The 17,130-nt window shown below is 36.7% G+C and overlaps 1 protein-coding gene across 2 annotated transcripts in view; it reads right to left on the bottom strand.

Annotated features, from left to right (window-relative positions):
- Positions 1–4,518: 4,518 nt before the first annotated feature.
- LOC150109362 (beta1,4-N-acetylgalactosaminyltransferase A-like) overlaps positions 4,519–17,130 on the bottom strand; it is a 72,386-nt gene continuing 59,774 nt past the window's right edge. For both annotated transcript variants that reach the window (XM_090407705.1, XM_090407714.1), the window contains exons 6-7: positions 12,113–12,208; positions 4,519–4,748 (exon numbers count right to left, since the gene is read on the bottom strand). In XM_090407705.1, coding sequence (XP_090263831.1) covers positions 4,604–4,748; positions 12,113–12,208 — 241 coding nt within the window. In that variant the 3' untranslated portion in view covers positions 4,519–4,603. The remainder of the gene's footprint in view (positions 4,749–12,112; positions 12,209–17,130) is intronic.

Below are 17,130 nucleotides of genomic sequence, written 5' to 3'. Positions count from 1 at the left end.
GCAGTCACTACTTCCACAACTGTCCTCAGGCCCAACCACTTGCCAGAAGAGATCATGAACCAGATCAAGGAGAAAAATAAGGCTAAGAAAAAGTTTCACAATACCCACACACCACCAGTCCAACAAATTCTGAATAGGCTGAAATCTGCAGTGAGAGATGCCCTTAAAGCACATTGAAGTCAACTTTGGGAAGAAAGATTGTCTTCTCTCTCTTTTGACAACAACTCCATTTGGAATCTAATCGGAAAGATCAAAAACAAAAACAAATCTCTTCCCCTCTCCAAACAGATCTAGGCTTCATTCACTTTGATGCAGATAAAGCTGAAGCAACAGCAGAAAACTTAGACAAGCAATGTAAATCCTCATATGAACATCTACACATCAATCACATCTACAAGATCCATCGACACGTCAGATGTTCATTAAAATCTTCTGTAACCTGCTCCAATCAAATTGCGCCGACATCACCAGCAGAAATATATGATATGATCAAGAAATTAAAAAACAACAAGGCTCCTGGACCTGGCCACATCACCAAGGTGATAAAGCTGCTGTGTCGTATAGCTATTGTACATCTGACCAACAATTAATTCTATTCTCCATTTCAAATATTTTCCCCCTCTTGGAAGGTGGCAGATATAATTCCAATCCATAAGACATGAAAAGACCTGCACCTTCCTCAAAATTATCAGCCAATCAGCCTCATCTCAAATTTGGATAAAATTGCAGAGAAAGTTATTCTTACCAGACTCCAAGCCACTGTACACAAGTTAAACATTCTTTCTAGCAGTTTGGGTTCCATCAATTCCATAGTACCACACAACAGATATACATACTAGTTGAATGCATCTCAATTGGATACAACAAGCATCAATGCACTGGGGATGTTTTCCTCGACATAACCAGTGCATTTGATAAAATTTGGCATTTCGGATTACTGCATAAACTGATCTCAACTGGAATACCATTGGAAATGGTTTCTTAATTAGGTAAATTGGAAATCAATTCATCTAATTAAATCATACCTTTTTTGACAGGTGCATACAAATCAAGATCAACGGTGTGGTTTTGGCACAGAAACGTATTTTGGCTGGAGTCCCTCGAGGATCCTTACTAGCACCGATTCTGTTTTCCACATACATGTGTGATATCCCACACGATCCATTGTTATCTATCATGACTCTCTAAGCAGATGATACCGCAATATTAGCCAGATCTCTACAGCCGCATCTTGCAATCAAAAAACTACAAGAAAACCTACTACTGGTTCTCCAAATGGAGACTGCAGGTGAGTCCCCAGAAAACCATAGCCATGCTATTCACCAGAAGACCAATGCTTCCTAAATGGGACAGCTTCCTATTTAACACAAAAATCCTGTGGCAAACAGAAGTCAAATACCTTGGTGTACTACTGGACAGAAGGCTATCTTTCAGCTACCGTATCTAGGATTTCTGTCTTCTTTCACTACACATTATTCCTGCTTCCTATGCAGGGTACGCATGTTACTTAGATGCGACTACTTGTTAGTACCACTCCCAACTGACCTGTCGGCTAGTCTGCCGCTGGGTGGATGTATTTTTGGCTGTAGAAGCATATGTTCACGGGTCCGGTTAGACTGCTTGCAGGATGAAAAACGCCAGATAAAGTGGTGGAAAAAAATCCTACTACCCGTGCCCAAGACCGGCTAACTTGGCTATGCCTGAGGAAGATCCTCAAATTCCTCACGTCTTCGATGGGAATCGAACCTGGAACACTCCTTCCCCAGGCATATGGTTGCGAAGCACAAAGCCACTAGGCTAACAGCGCGAACTTCAAGGATCTCTGTGTAAAGGCATTAAAAGCCATTGCCCAACTTTATCCTCTAATCAATACGAACAGTAGACTAACACCAGAATCAAACTGCTTATCTACAAACTAATGATTCGTCCTATACTCACTTATGCTTCTCCGGCTTGGAGCCATACACTGATACAAATATTCTCAAGTTACGAGTGCAAAATAAATCATCTACGAATGATTCTGAACGCTCCATGGTTCGTAATAAATGTACAATTCCATCGAGAAAGAGATGTCCCCTATATTTACACTCTCCTGCAAACTATAGCAACAAAGTTCTTTTCAAAAGCATCTGTACATTCCAACAAATTGGTTCAACTAGCTGCAAATTACGAAGCAATGGATTACTTCAAACATAAAAGACCAAAAACCATCTTAAACTACAATTCCGATGTTTGATACTCAAGCCCGCTCAGGGCGAGCAATTGGCTCACAAATTTTTCGATTTACTGTTTCCATATCAGATATCAGGGAGTATGAAAAGCATTTTGCTTCACACTTTATGTCAGAAATGTTAATTGTTAATCTTAGTATTCACAAGCAGGGCTGGTGCTAGGCTGGATGTAGTCTACCTGCAAAGCTGAAATGGGTGTCCCCAAACAAATGGCAATTTATTTATTTTTATCATAACCATGTGGAAAGAATTTACAAGAAATTAAATTACACATTTGTTCTTGAAAACATTTTATTCATTAAAATTTAAATTTTTCCTATTTTTGACATTAACAAAATTATCTAATATTCTTAATGTCTTAAGTTTTCACATATATCATTTTCAATAGACAGTTGATAGTACTTTTGTTTTTTAAATTTTTTATTTTTATTTTCCTTTTAAGACGTTTTTCATATGAACTGAACTTGTTTCATGTCTATGTAGTTTTAGATAAATTTCCCCCATCATTGTACCCTTCTACGAGACTGCTAGATTCAACAGATGAAAAAAGCTTACAACAAAAGCAGAAAATAGAATTTAAAGATTCAGAATAAAATAGCCAAGTTCTCAAAACGGTCTTTCCATTTTCCATTCTTCTGTTATAATAAACATCACTAAAGTTACATCCATTGATATCTCTTGGATATATTGTATATTTTTCTTTTGAGAAGGTTCCATTTGAGTTAAAACTACTCGTATTTTATCATTAATTTTTGGCAATTTGCCTATATCTTCTAAATTTTAGAAATTAACGACCTGTCTCTCTTGTCAGTTACTTGTTCCAAGTGTTTCTCATTTAATTCCTGCATTTGACTTTCTTCTTCACCAATTACATCATTATAAGAGCTTGTTGATGAACTGGGTTCGTCAACATCGATTTCTGGTTGGTTTTGCAGGTCTGTATCATCACAAGAATTTTTAATTTTTTTAAGAAAATTACTTTTCTTAAAAAAATTTTGCAGTGCTTCTTTTGCAGCTTTTCGTTTTCGATTTTTTGCAACAGATAACTTTTTCTTCATATCCATTTGTTTAATTTATTTTTGAATAAATTGAAATTTAAGAAATTAGATTAAAATTTTTATAGTAATAAATAATTTTTTGGGTTATTAACTTTTGAAAAAAAAATAATAACGGTCAGCGCTATATTTGAAGTTATTAGAATAAAAATAAAACCTTTATAAAAACTCCATAATTACAACAGGTAATCGATGATGTAATTAATAATAATACTTACCGAGAGGAACTGTTTACAAGTGTTTATAATCTACAAATATCCAGATGTAAGAATACTCCAAATAATTCATCTTTATTTCACCCTCTTATGAATACTGTTCGATTAACGTGAGTAAGTGAATCATACTCTGAGCCAGGGGGTTGAAACGGACCGTTATAGTTGTCAATCTTAAAATCCTATTCTGCTAACAAGGGCCGAACAGGACTTCCAGCGCCCTCCAGCCGCGAAATTAGCACAGTAGTAAATGATATCTACTACTTGTAAATGTAACTGAATTTTATTGTTTTCATTTTTTCAAAATAGAAACCACCCCCATGAAACGGGCCGTTATAGTTGTCAAACTTAAAATCCTATATCACATTACATCTGGTTAGAATCGTTAGAATTACTTACATTGGCGACATGACGATTTCACTTCTGAACGCTCTGCACCAGTTGAACCGGGCCAAACAACTACTAGCGCTTCAGTGGAATGAAACTCTAAGGTCCTGTAGAAAATACATTATGGGATAGGGACATTACACAGGGCTGCTCTGAGCCGAGCGAAGCACTGCGCTTGCTGCCTAAGAAGGTGCGTTCGTGACAATCTTAGTGGGAGAAAATCTGATCTATTTTTATGCAGAATATGTAAATTTGCAGCAACTATATTGACTTAATTATTATTACTTAATTCGTTTACAAAAATTTAAAGAAAGAATGAAACTTCATACTAACACTTCGAAATGGCGCCAGTCTGCAATGCAGGCCAGCTTCCGTCGGCCCTATTTGCAAGGATATGTATAATGCCATGCATATGTGTAATGCCCTTGAACAGGGCCAAACAACTACTAGCTAATTTGAAAAATTAAAAAGGATGTTAAAAACTAAACAAAGATCTGATGTTCAAAAATTAGATCAAAATCACATTATGGAGAAAAAAAAAAGGGTTAAATAATAAGAGATGAAGCATTCTATTAAATATGAATTATCATTAAAAACTAATAAGTGAATATAATTAACAACACACAAAAAAAACATATTTTATAGTTTTTATTTACAAGAGCATTTCAGCATCACATTTTTAATACAGACACAACAGATTTAACAGTTGAATGATGAGTCACTGATCAGAAAGTTTAAGAGGATTAACATCTACTAATATCCAAGTATATAAAGGTTTTAACTGAATATCCAGAACTTTATATGTTAAACTGTTCAGACCAACTGTATTGAATTTACTTTTTCCAGCATTCAGCAGTTCTTTCCTGTAAATGAAGTATGTAAAATTAGAAGAAATTATTATAAGGACTAAAAACATATTACTATAGTGATTGTCTTAATTTAAAAGAATGCAGTTGGTAAAACTTTGGCTAGAATACAAAGATATTTGCTGGCTGAAATGTGTGAGGAGACAGGAGTACAGTTTGTTAATGTGTAGAATGAGTTTGAGGGACAAAGTGAGCTGTATGGGAGCGATGGACTGCATTTGAGTGGTTATGGTGTGAGTCGCTTGGAGAGACTGCTGCTGGAAAGTAGAGAAGTGAGTAGAGAGAATGAATCAGATCAAGCGGGAAGTGATGTGGAAGAGCAGGAGAGTAAGACAGGAGAGATTGAAGAGGTGGTTATGAATAGAGAAGTGAGTGGTATGAGTATAGAAAATGAGAGAATGGGTGTGCAAGAAGAGCAGGGAAACGGGGAGTGTCAGGGTGGACAGGGATACACAGCGTGAGAAAGGTGGATGCTCCAAGAGGAGGTGAGAGCAATGTGTAGACAGGAAAGGAATGGGATGACCTGGGATCAAGAGGAAATAGAATTGAAAAGGGTTCTAAAATGAATAAGCAGAAAGGGAAATGGCCCCAGTCAAGCACGAAGCGATCACGTCGAGTGAGTGGTATCAGTGGAACTAGCTGTAGATCCAGAAATGAGCTGTTGTGTTTGTACACAAATGCTATAAGTATAAGAAACAAGGCAGATGAAATGGTTGCACTAATTGTGTCTGTTCACCCAAAGATTGTCGGAATAAGTGAGACATGGTTGGAAGAGGATGACATCCTGACAGGAATAGAGATGGAAGGTATGATGTGTTTCGTGAGGATAGAAGGGGTAAAAAGGGAAGGGGAGTGCTATTGATGATAGAGAAAGAGTTATGTCCATACAAAGTAGAGATGCAAGAGGGAAATAATGCCAGTGGTTTTGAGGCAGTATGGTGGGAGATAGAGGTGAATGGAATCAAATACTTGGTGGGATGTTGTTATAGACCAGGTAATGCAGATGGTGGTGATAACGAAATGTTTAACCAAGCAAATAAGAAAAGGGCGATTTTAATTATGGCAATATAGACTGGAATTATGAGATAGCAACCGGAAGTAAAGAAAATTAGTTTCTTCAGTTTTTGAGGAATAACTACCTCAGACAGTATGTAACAGAGGGCACACGAGGATTGAGGGTCTTGGATTTGGTCATCTCATCAGAAGATGTAATTATAAATGAGGTGTCAAATCATCCACCAATTGGTGAGAGTGACCATGAGGTGATTACCTGGGTGGTTGCCAGCAGTGTGAAGACCTCTGTAAGAAAAGGGTATATGTGGAACTACAAGGGCGGGGGAGTGATTATGAAGAGATCAGGAAACAGCTTGCAGGTGTAGCATGGAATGAGGAGTTAGCTGGAAAAGAGATCAATGCAGCTTGGAGGATTTTCAAAAACTGTCTAGTAGATGCAATGTCTAAATATATTCCAAGGGTGAGAAGGTTAAATAAGGTAGGTGTGAGATGGATGAATAAAGAGATTAAGCATGCAATACAGAGAAAAAGGGCATTGTGGAGGCAGCATAAGAGAAGTGGAAATAACCAATTCCATGAGGTCTACAAAGACCAGGCAAGGAGGGTGACTTGGTTGGTCAGGGTAGCTAAAGAGAGGTATGAACAGCAGTTAGCTAATGAAGCCAAAAAGAATCCTAAGGAGTTCTTTCGATATGTAGCCAGCAAAAGAAAGAATGATTATGGAAGGATGACATATCTGGACAAAATGGTATAAAGACAGCTATTGCGGAATATGTGGTGGAAATACTTAATGAGCAGTTCATCAAACTATAGGCCTATCTGTGTGTCAGGTGTAGTGGTTAAGTTATTATTATTTGACACCTCCAGTGAGTCCAAAGACTCATCGAGGGAGAATGTGCCAACAGCATCGAACGATTGGTCCACTTCCAACTACTAATTGCGCTCAAACTTACTTAACTGAGCCATTAGTAGCAGAGGCTCTACCAATCGACTTTTGTTGGAGAAGCTTGTGAGAACCAGGATCCAGAGTTGGGTTGACAACAATGGTATTATTTTTGATGGACAGCATGGATTTGCTCAAGGGAGGTCATGTTTTAGTAATCTACTTACTTATTACAATAAAGTGACTGCTTCCTTGGACAGAGAAGAAGGATACACGGTAATATACAGTAGAACTTGGTTATAACGATAACGGTTAGAGCGAATTCACGTCTATAACGAATAATTTTGAAGGTATATTTGAATTACATTTGATTTAATGCATGTATTTCATGTTTATTACGAATTCGTTTCACAGGAATAACGAATGAATAATACACGTTAGTCATTCCTTTACTGGCATTTTGTACGTACGCATTCTCTGGTTGTGGAAAAAATTTTATTAGTTTCCGAAAAAGTAGAAATTATATGGGCAGTGGAAAGTGGCCAATCAAATCTGACAGTAGCAAAGTATGGTTTGTCCCCATCTACAACATCAACAATTTGGAAGAATCACGAGTTGACTCTGAAAGCTTTTGAAAACAATATATGGAAGTGTAAAAAACTTAAAAAGTGTAATAAAAGTGACATTGACGTGGCACTTCTTTCGTGGTTTAAAGTGCAAAGAACGCCTGGCTTACCTATTAGCCGACCAATTTTGAAAGTTCAAGCCGAAAAATTTGCTGTTCAACTTGGTTATAGCGATTTTAAATGCAACATCAGGTGGATTGATCACTTTAAGAACAGAAACAATATTGTCTATGCAAAAGTAAGTGGCGAGGCATTGTCCATTGACAAAAACATTGTTTCTGACTGGATCAAGAATGTATAGCTGGACATCAAACGAAGGTATGGATACAACAACATTTATAATGCAGACGAAGCAGGGTTTTTTTATAATTTAACGCCTGATAAAACTTTTCAATCTAAAAACGAAAAGTGCATTGGTGGAAAACTTATCAAAAATAGACTCACAGTTTTAGTTTGTGCGAACATGACCGGTAGCGATAAAAGAAAGCTTCTTGTAATTGGAAAATCAGCAAAGCCTAGATGCTTTAAAAACATAAAGAAACTTCCCGTTGATTATACAGCAAATTGAAGATGCCTGGATGACATCTTCAATTTTCGAAAATGAAATTCGCAAGTGGGATAAAAATCTTCGCAGTAAAAACCGGAAAATTTTGTTATTGATAGACAACTGTCCTGCCCATCCTGTAGTGGCTAATTTAAAAAAAACATGAAACTTGTTTTTTTGCCACAGAATGTGACATCTGTCTTGCAACCACTTGATCAAGGTGTAATTAGATGTTTTAAATCCCATTTTCCTCCAAGAGCAATGGATTTTGTAGACTCCAGGTTTTTTAAGAGGATGATGAGGTGGTTTTGGTGGATGTAGGAATCTTGAGATTTTTTCAATAGGAAGGAAGGCTACTTTTATGTTGTGTTTGTTCATTAATTTCATTAAAATTAATTCATTAAAATCCATTGCTCTTGTGGGATTTGCTATGTAGGACAGACAGGAAGATCTGGAGAAATACGCATGGCTGAACACCAAAAAGACGTACAATACAAAAGAGAACAAAAAAAAGGTCTTGCTTTCCATACCACTTCCACTGGACACGATGCACTCTGGCAAAAAACGACGATGTCATACATAGAAAACAAGAGTTACATAAGAAAATTTAAAGAAGCTGCTAATATGCTAAAAAAAACCCAACCCAATGCAATAAAAATCAAGGTTTACTTCTCCATCAAGTGTGTTTAGCTCTAATAAAAAAATCTATCTCAATCTGAGCTCGGACTGTATGAATGAGAACAAGAACACGTGACATCATCCAGTATTGTTCAAAGTCAACAACGTTTTATATCTGCATTCTGTTATTTGAGTTTTATGAATAGTCAGATGGTTATGATTTGTATTTATTAATTCTCTTGTTTAAACTTTAAGTTATACCATTTACCCCCTGAAGATGTAAATCCTACGATTTACGAAACTTGTTGGGAACAATTATTTCAGTATTTTGTATAACTGAATAATAAAAAAAAGGTGGTGTAATCACCGAAATATATCTTTTGAACCAATTAGCCACAGAAGTCTACGCCTGCAATTATATATGTTGTTATAATTCTAGATTAGTTTAAGGCTCTTTACAGAAAGCTGAAACTTGCTTTATTTGCTTATCTACTTGTTCAGAATCTGTTTATTAGCAAAGATGAGTGTTTCAGAGTCATAAAGCCCAATTATATCAGTCACAAAATTAATGGAATATATACTATTCATATGATTCAAATATCAAACTATAATCAATAATGTTGGTCCCTAATCCCTTTTCAAGGAATTTTAAAGTAAGAGGCAGACTTTAGAGAAAGAGAGAGAGTGCCAAAATCTGGAGAATACACTGCCAGGAGTTCGTGGATAGTAAGTCACCATGTGCTGTTAGAGAACCGCAGAGAAAACTGAAAGCTAATTTATATATAAAGGTAAACAAAAAGTCACAGGAAGATTTTAGAAAGAAAATTGAATATAAGAAAGCTTAGAAATGAAGGAAAAAGTGCAACAAACAAAAAGAAATCAAAGATTATCAAGGCAATATAAAAAGTAAACATAAAAGCTAAATGAGATAGCAAAACAAAAGTGGTAGAAATTATCCAGGAGGAAAGCAATTAGATGTGCAAGATTTGGAGTGATGAGAAGCACATTTCAACATGCAGAAAAAAAAAGTTATCACAAATCTGAAATGTAGAAAAGCAACATGAGTAGATAAATATTTGGCCTGAAATGGTGAAATATAGTTCTTCGTAACAACATCAAATCCTAAAAGTCTGGAGTAGACCTCCAATTATACAATATGAAAATTATAGTTTTCTTATTGGGCAGTCAATAAAGATTTAGGCAAACATACTAATGAAAAATGCATGTGTGCAAAGTTGGGAAGAAAATTATAAGTAGCACTGCTGATGTTAATTCTCTTCAGGAACTTTGAATAGAATTTTGACTTCACAAAGTCAAGGTGTTACATTTTTGGAGTGCAGAAATATAAGGTCGTGTACTATACTGACAGTGCCATACCACAGGAAATGGATGAGATTCAAAATGAAGTTTAGAGGGAAAATGGCAAGTGTTGCATAGACTGTACATTGTAGTGCTGTTACAATATGATAAAAAGTACTCTAACATCTAGTGATAAGGAAGTGGTTGTGCCAACGCACTGGTCGGACCACAATTGGACTACTGTGCTCAAATTTGGTCACCTGGTTTTCAGTGTAATGTGGAAACATTGGAGAGGGTCCAGAGATGAGTGACTAAGACAATATCAGGACTTTGGAATGCTGGTTATGGAGAGATGTTGTTAAATTAGTGAGAGGATTTTTTCGGATTAATCAAGATTGAATTGTAAAAAGAGTAGAAGGCAAGAGGGGGGAAAAACCAGAGACCATCCCTGGAAGTTATGTAAGAATGTGCTGAAGAGGGGTGTGAGGAGTAGATTTTTTACATGGAGTGAATGGAATGTGTTACCACAATGTGTTGTTAATGCAAGGAATGTTAAGGATTTTAAGAGATTTGGTATGATAAATATGTTGTCAACTGAATGACCCCCCACCCCCGATGAGTCTGCCAACTAGATAGAGGGTACAATGATAATAATAATAATAAAAGCTAAGAAAAATTATAAGGGTCAAAGCTGAATAACTGAGAGGAGACCTCCACATAGCCTTTAAAGGAATGCTGAGAACCGACCAGGGCTTCTGACATAATGTCCAATCCTCACCTTCTCGTGGTGCACCCTGTTGGGTATCTACTTGGATACTGAACGAACGAGGATGGGCTGGCAATTTGGAATTTAGCCGACCAAATTGTATTCTTATATTCTTATTGGTTAAACCGAAATAAAAAATGATGGTACAACATGACAAAATTTCATGCTGGCTGGGGCGTCGCGCAGTTAAACAAGGCCCCTGAAGAAAGATTAACAAAACAAGTGTTCTCTGCCAGGTTGGCAGCAAAATGACCCAGAAGAAGACCAAGATATAGGTGGATTGATACGGTACAAAGTGCCAATGCCAAAGTGAAGAAATTTCAGGAGAATTATATTTTTATAAAATTTTTCCTCAAGGATAAGGAGCATTGTCAACATGAAATTCAAATGTGTAACCTACAAACAAGCCCAGCGGTAAGCCAAGTGGTTAAGTGCTTTGCAACCATATGCCTGGGAAAGGAGTGTCCTGTGTTTGATTCATTCGATTCACTTTGCTGACATGAGGAGCTTAGGATCTTTCTCAGACATAGCAAAGTTAGCCAGTCTTGGGTGTGAAGTGTAGGGTTTTTTTCCCCAGTTTATCTGGGGTTTTCCTCCCACAAGCAGGCAAACTGGCCTGCTTGTGGGAGGAACACGCTTTTACAGACATAGGATACCTCCAGGAATAAGGAGTAACCAACCTTTTCCATAGGATTTCATCCGAATGCCTACACCGTAAAAGGTGTAGGCATTCGCAATCTACGCATGAGCATAAATCAGGACAGAAACCTACAAACAAATGACATGGAGAGGCACTAAAGTACTTTTAATATTATAATGAATTGACTTTACTGAATTGTATGTCAACAAGATCATTAATAATTATAGTTTCCTTGTTATCTGCCTCTCATCATAATAGTGATACAGAGGTAGTGTCAAAGACTATGTTAAACAATGTTATTTAGACTATGTTAAAGCCATCTTAGAAGGTATAGTGATACTACTTAGATCTGCTGACCTACAAGTCTTTCTGTCCACAACTGGCCATCAAGTACTCTGGCAACAAACAAAAATGTTATATATTGATAATAACTGTTTCACAAGAAAATTTAAAGAAGCCACACAAATGCTGAGGATTAGGAACATAAAGATATCTACTTGTCTAGTCTTAGCTAAATATAAACTTCTGCCTTTAACCCATCCTGGAGTTTATCAAATTTCTTGGCAGCATGGATTATCGTATTTTGTTCAAACAGGTAATACAGTAGAAACAGGTAGGCTGACAAACTGCAGTTGTGCATTGCAATGAAAATTTGGACTATATTAAGTTCCATGAGCCAGAGCAATCGGGACTTACAGACCACACTATCACCACCAGAAACCAAGAAAGGTTATCCGAAAAAGTAATAATCTCTTGGAACGTTTACACAAAAAGAGTTGTAAGACCTTGCTACGTTAACTGAATCTAACTAGTTCGATTTAAATTATCCCTCATGGGAAATAGTTCTTATGTTTATGTCTTACCAATTTTTCCATTATATGAAATAACTAAGTGACTACATATCATTAATAATGTTGAAAAAAATTTCCATAACATTTCACAATACATGATAAGAAAACTGAAAAATTTACCGTTTGGGATTGGCTGTAGCTTTGCTGTGTGCAATCATTTTGTAACGAGACACATCTGGTTCCCAACGTCTAATAACATAACCTTTGGCTTCCAACCTGTTGAAATAAAAGTATTTGTTTATGGAACATATTTAAAATTGTTAACATATATCTGAATTATTTTATTTAATGATAGCATAGGAATTAAAACATTTGAGGGGATACTCTACCCATTATGAACAATGGGTAGAGTATCCCATTAACTCTGCATAAAAAACTCATATCATCCCTCCATTCACATAACTTTACAAGCTTATCTGTTAACCACAGATGAATACTGTGATTTAAAACAAGGAATTAGTGGTTGGTTAATTGGTTGGTTTGCAAAGGGCAAAAGTCATACTGCACCATTACAAAGGTAACAGCAGTACACAAGGTAGTAAAAAAATAAATAGCTACATAAGTAAATAACATGTTATATACAAAAAAATGAATTTAAAAAAAAAAATGAATTATGCTGTATCTACATATAAGTTGTGTTTAAGATAAAATTTGTTTTTATAAATTAAGTATTTGTAAAAATTTAAAAACTTCATGTAGTCTGATAAAATCTGACTGAGTGTGTATGGCTCAGTCAGATTAGTAAAACTGCATTCCTCTCTCAAGTGAAATGCTGGCCATCCACCAGAACATGTCATGTTCTGGTGGATGGCCAGGTAATCATCATCTTACACCTTACACCCAGGGAATCATCATCCCTTAATAGATAAGAATGTATATAATGACTGTTGACCTATGCAAATCCTAGCAAGTACAACTTCTCTTCTGTTTCTATGTAGATTGCACTACTACTGTTTTATTTCAGGCTTAATCTCATGCAATTTATTTGTCTGCTTCTTGCCAGGATGACTGCCATTAATTAATTCTGCTCTTATTAACTATCTATAGTCTACATAGGGTACTGACAAACAAGTGGAGAAAGAACAATCTGACCTAGCAGCTGTATCTGCGGTCTCATTTCTCTTGATTTCAGTGTAGTGAGTATTGCACAATTGAACATCAAAATTAAAGGTCTTACAATACCAGATACAATAAGATACAATAATTTTAGAATATCATAAAGCAGTGGATGTGGATAGTACATAAAAGAGGAGATTGCCTATAAAGAGCTTAAGTCTGTTTAAATCATACATTTTTGGTAGCAGTTTTCTTTTATGTTTGCAAGTAAAAGCTGATTGGCATGCAGCCCATGCCAACATTGTAATTGTAGGTAGGCAAGTAGAAAATATGTTATATGTTCACTGGGCATCTATAGATGCCGTATAGTCAATCCGATGCTCGGTGATGTGCCACACCAGGCCTTGCCATGTAGTCCTGTTGTTTGCTTTTCTGGCAGCTTCAACTCTCCGAAGATTAGTCAGACCACACACCATCCATCCATCTCATTGATGGTCTACCCCCTTCCTCTTTTTTCAGGAACTTTACCTTCTATTACTGTTCTGAGAGGTCCCCCCCCCCCCTTCCATTCTTTCTATGTGTCCAAATTATTTTAGTTTCTTCTGTCAATATCCTTAAGGAGCCTTAAAGTTCTACTGATCTTTTCTAACATCCATTTATTTGTACACCTTTCAGTATATGATATCCTCAACAGTCTTCTGTAACACCACATCTCAAAAGCAGATATCCGTTTCTTATCTGACTTCTTTAGGTTCCAAGTCTCACATCCATAAATTGCTGATGGAAAAAAACGGCATCCAAAATCCTCAACTTTGTTCCTGTGGAGATAGATCCATCCTTCCAGATTTTAGACAGATCTCTTACTGTTGTTTTAGCCATTCCTAACCTTTTTCTGATGTCTTCCAAACAGCAATTCTTCACAATTAATAATGGATCCCAGGTACTCAAACTTGCTGACTTCCTCAATTCTTTCTCCATTAAGGTACACTTGTTTCTCAAGAACTTCTCTGTTTGTATTTCCTTTGAGAACCATAATCTTTGTTCTTGCTAGGATTGAGTTGAAGTCCTCTGTTATTACTAATCTTGTTAACTTTGTCAAGAATTAGTCCTAGTTCGTCCATGTCATTACAAAGGAGTACTGTATCATCAGCATACCTCAGATTACTGATCAATCTACCTCCTATCCTAATTCCTGTACTCAGCTCATCTAATGCTTCATGCATGATGTCATGATGCATATATACTAAACAAGTGAGGAGAAAGTAAACATCCTTGCCTAACTCCTTTTCCAACTTGAAGCCAGTCAGTCAATCCAACACTTGTTCTTACTGTGGCTTCTTGCTCCTCATATAAGTTGGCTATTAACCTGATAGTGTATTGAGGAAAACCCATTATTTTCATTACTTCCCACAGTTTCACATGCTCAACACAGTCAAAAGCTTTGGAGTAGTCTAAGAAACATGATTTTCAATAAAATTTTGCTTGCATGAGATATCAAACTAATAGTTCTATAATTCTTGCATGCCTTCATATCACCTTTCTTATGTGGTGATATGAAAACTGACTTCTTCTAGTCTCTAGGCCATGATGCTGTCTCTCATAGCCTTGTAATCACTCTATGAAACACTCTTATCCCACTATCCCCTGTGGTCTTAATTAACTCTGCTGGATAAATTTATCCAGAGTGGATAAAGACAATGTGGGGCCTTATTGCTGTTAAGCTGCTTAACTGCTCTTTTAACTTCATGCCTAAGTGGAGGAGGTTCCAAATCAAAATTTTCTTGGTGGGAGGATTCCACATTTTCTTTATCCACTCTGCTGTACAGTTCCTGACAGTATTCTTTCCATCTGTTTTTGATTTCCAACTCTTCTGTTAGTAATGATCCATTCCTGTCTTTGATAACATTCAATTTAGGCTTAAACTTGTGCTTTAAGTCACGAACTAAAAAAAACATCCTTTTATATATGTGCCTTCACATCTGGAACTCTATTTCTTCACATTTGTTAGGGTAGAACTTTTTCTTGTCCTACTTGATAGCTCTTCTGACTTCTCTATGTAATCTCTTGTATTCTTCAGTCCTTATGTTTCTTTGTTTTTCCAACCACCTTCTTTTGATTAGTTCCCCTTTGAATCTGATATCCATAGGTCTCTTGGTCTTCTTATTTCGCCGAGATACTTCTTCAGTATCATGTATTATCACCTTGACTCCTTTCCAAAGTATTTCTGGTGAGTTCTCCTCATTGGTCTTCAAAAAATCATCCAACCGAGTTGATGTTTCTTCTGTGAATCCACTAGGAATTACTCTAACATCCAATCTAGTGGGATGTGCCTGACCTGGAAGTTTTCGGAGTCTTAGTCTTACTTTGGCTCTTACTAGCTGATGGTGTGTACCACAATCTGCTCCAGGACAAGTATGCACAGAGATGCTTGTCTTCCACCGCTGGAGAGCCAGAATGTAATCAATCTGGCGCATCAATGTTAGATGTCCAAGTATAGGTCCATCATGGATGTTTCTGGAAGCAGGTATTGGTAATAACTAATCTGTTAGCATGGGCAAATTCCAACAGTCTTTCACCACGGGTGTTACGTTCACCGAGACCAAACAAGCCACACTCCGTCCTGACTCTCATACTCTTTCCCACTTTTGCATTTAAGTCTCCTAAGATGTACAGTATGTCTCTCCTTGGTAGGCACTCCAAAACAATTTGTAAGTTTTCATAGAAATCCTCACTCTCTTCTTCAGGCCTATCCGTGTGGGTTGCATAAACTACCACAATTGATACATTGGTAGGCTGAGCTTTAAGTCTAATAGAGAGTATCCTATCATTAATGGGGTTATAACCAAGAAGGCTTCTTGCCTGAGCTGTCATCAGTATCACAGCTACCCCATGATGTTTTGAGTCACCACCTGAGTAAACAACTAGCTTACCATCTTGTCTTTTGAAGTGACCTTCTCCATTCCATCTGGTCTCTGTAATTCCCAGGATGTCAATTTTATACCTATCCATCTCTTTACAGACAATCTCAAGAGTACCCATCTGTAGACCCTGAACATGCCATGTGCCTATGTAAAATTCCTTTCTAAGATTAATCTTATACCTTCTGTGTTGCTCATTCACAGTATCACTGACTTTTGATGGATACTGTAATATACTTCTCGAACAGGACCCTCTGCCTAAGCCCTGAACATTGATTGAACATTGATTGATAAGCCCTGAACAGCTGATTATTCTGCGCAACAGTCGATGCAGCATGAGATGCATTATAAGGCACAACCATATTAGCATTTTGGAGTGAAGTCACTGCAAGAAGAAAGTGGCAGGGTTGCAGAGGCCCTTTCCACATAAGATGAAATAGCAAAATAGGAAAGAGTCACCCCAGCCCTCGAACTCTGATAGCATTGGGAGAATGGAGCAAGAAGAAAAGAAAGAAGGGGAAAAAAAAAGGGGGGGGTCAGTCTACAGATAATATTACAAATGTATATTACATGAAGTAAGGCATGGTCCAGCATCAGGTACCTCAGGTTTGCCATACCCACCTCAAAGTTCCCATATCTAAATTAAGAGACCATCTTAGAACTAAATCATACTAAAATTTTATTACAGTGCTAAAAACTGTTTCTGCATTTTATTTAAACATAAATAAATAAAATTCCAGATAACCCAAGAATATCTAGAATATTTTAATAATAAAATAATACATCTTTTTACTACTTGTATATGAAAAATATTTGACTTCTGCTTTAATTCAATTTTGGTATCTTCTTGGTTCTGGTTCGCTGTTGAGTTATTACACTATGTCTATCATTACCTAGTCTTTTTAAGTATGCCAGTCATAGTGGATTTAACCCTGCAGAGGTCGTGGCTCATCTCACAGATACAAACAAATTGTTTAATATAAATATTCTTACACATATCCACTGTATAGTTTGGAGGTCTGTGCATGCATATTTTGCGAGTGATATTCCACACTGTTTATGAGGTCAGTTTTGGTTTAACACGTGTTATGTAAAGGTGTGTGATATTTGATAGTAAATTGTATCTGAGAGATACTGTGAACTCTGATGTCAGTATAGTATGGT

This window comes from Typopeltis vanoorti, chromosome 2, assembly GCF_054136105.1.
Source record: "Typopeltis vanoorti isolate ZY-2024b chromosome 2, IOZ_Tvanoo_1.0, whole genome shotgun sequence".
In the NCBI taxonomy this organism is placed as follows: domain Eukaryota; kingdom Metazoa; phylum Arthropoda; class Arachnida; order Uropygi; family Thelyphonidae; genus Typopeltis; species Typopeltis vanoorti.
The sequence above is the reverse complement of the archived record's forward strand: the minus strand, read 5'-3'. Positions and strand labels throughout refer to the sequence as shown.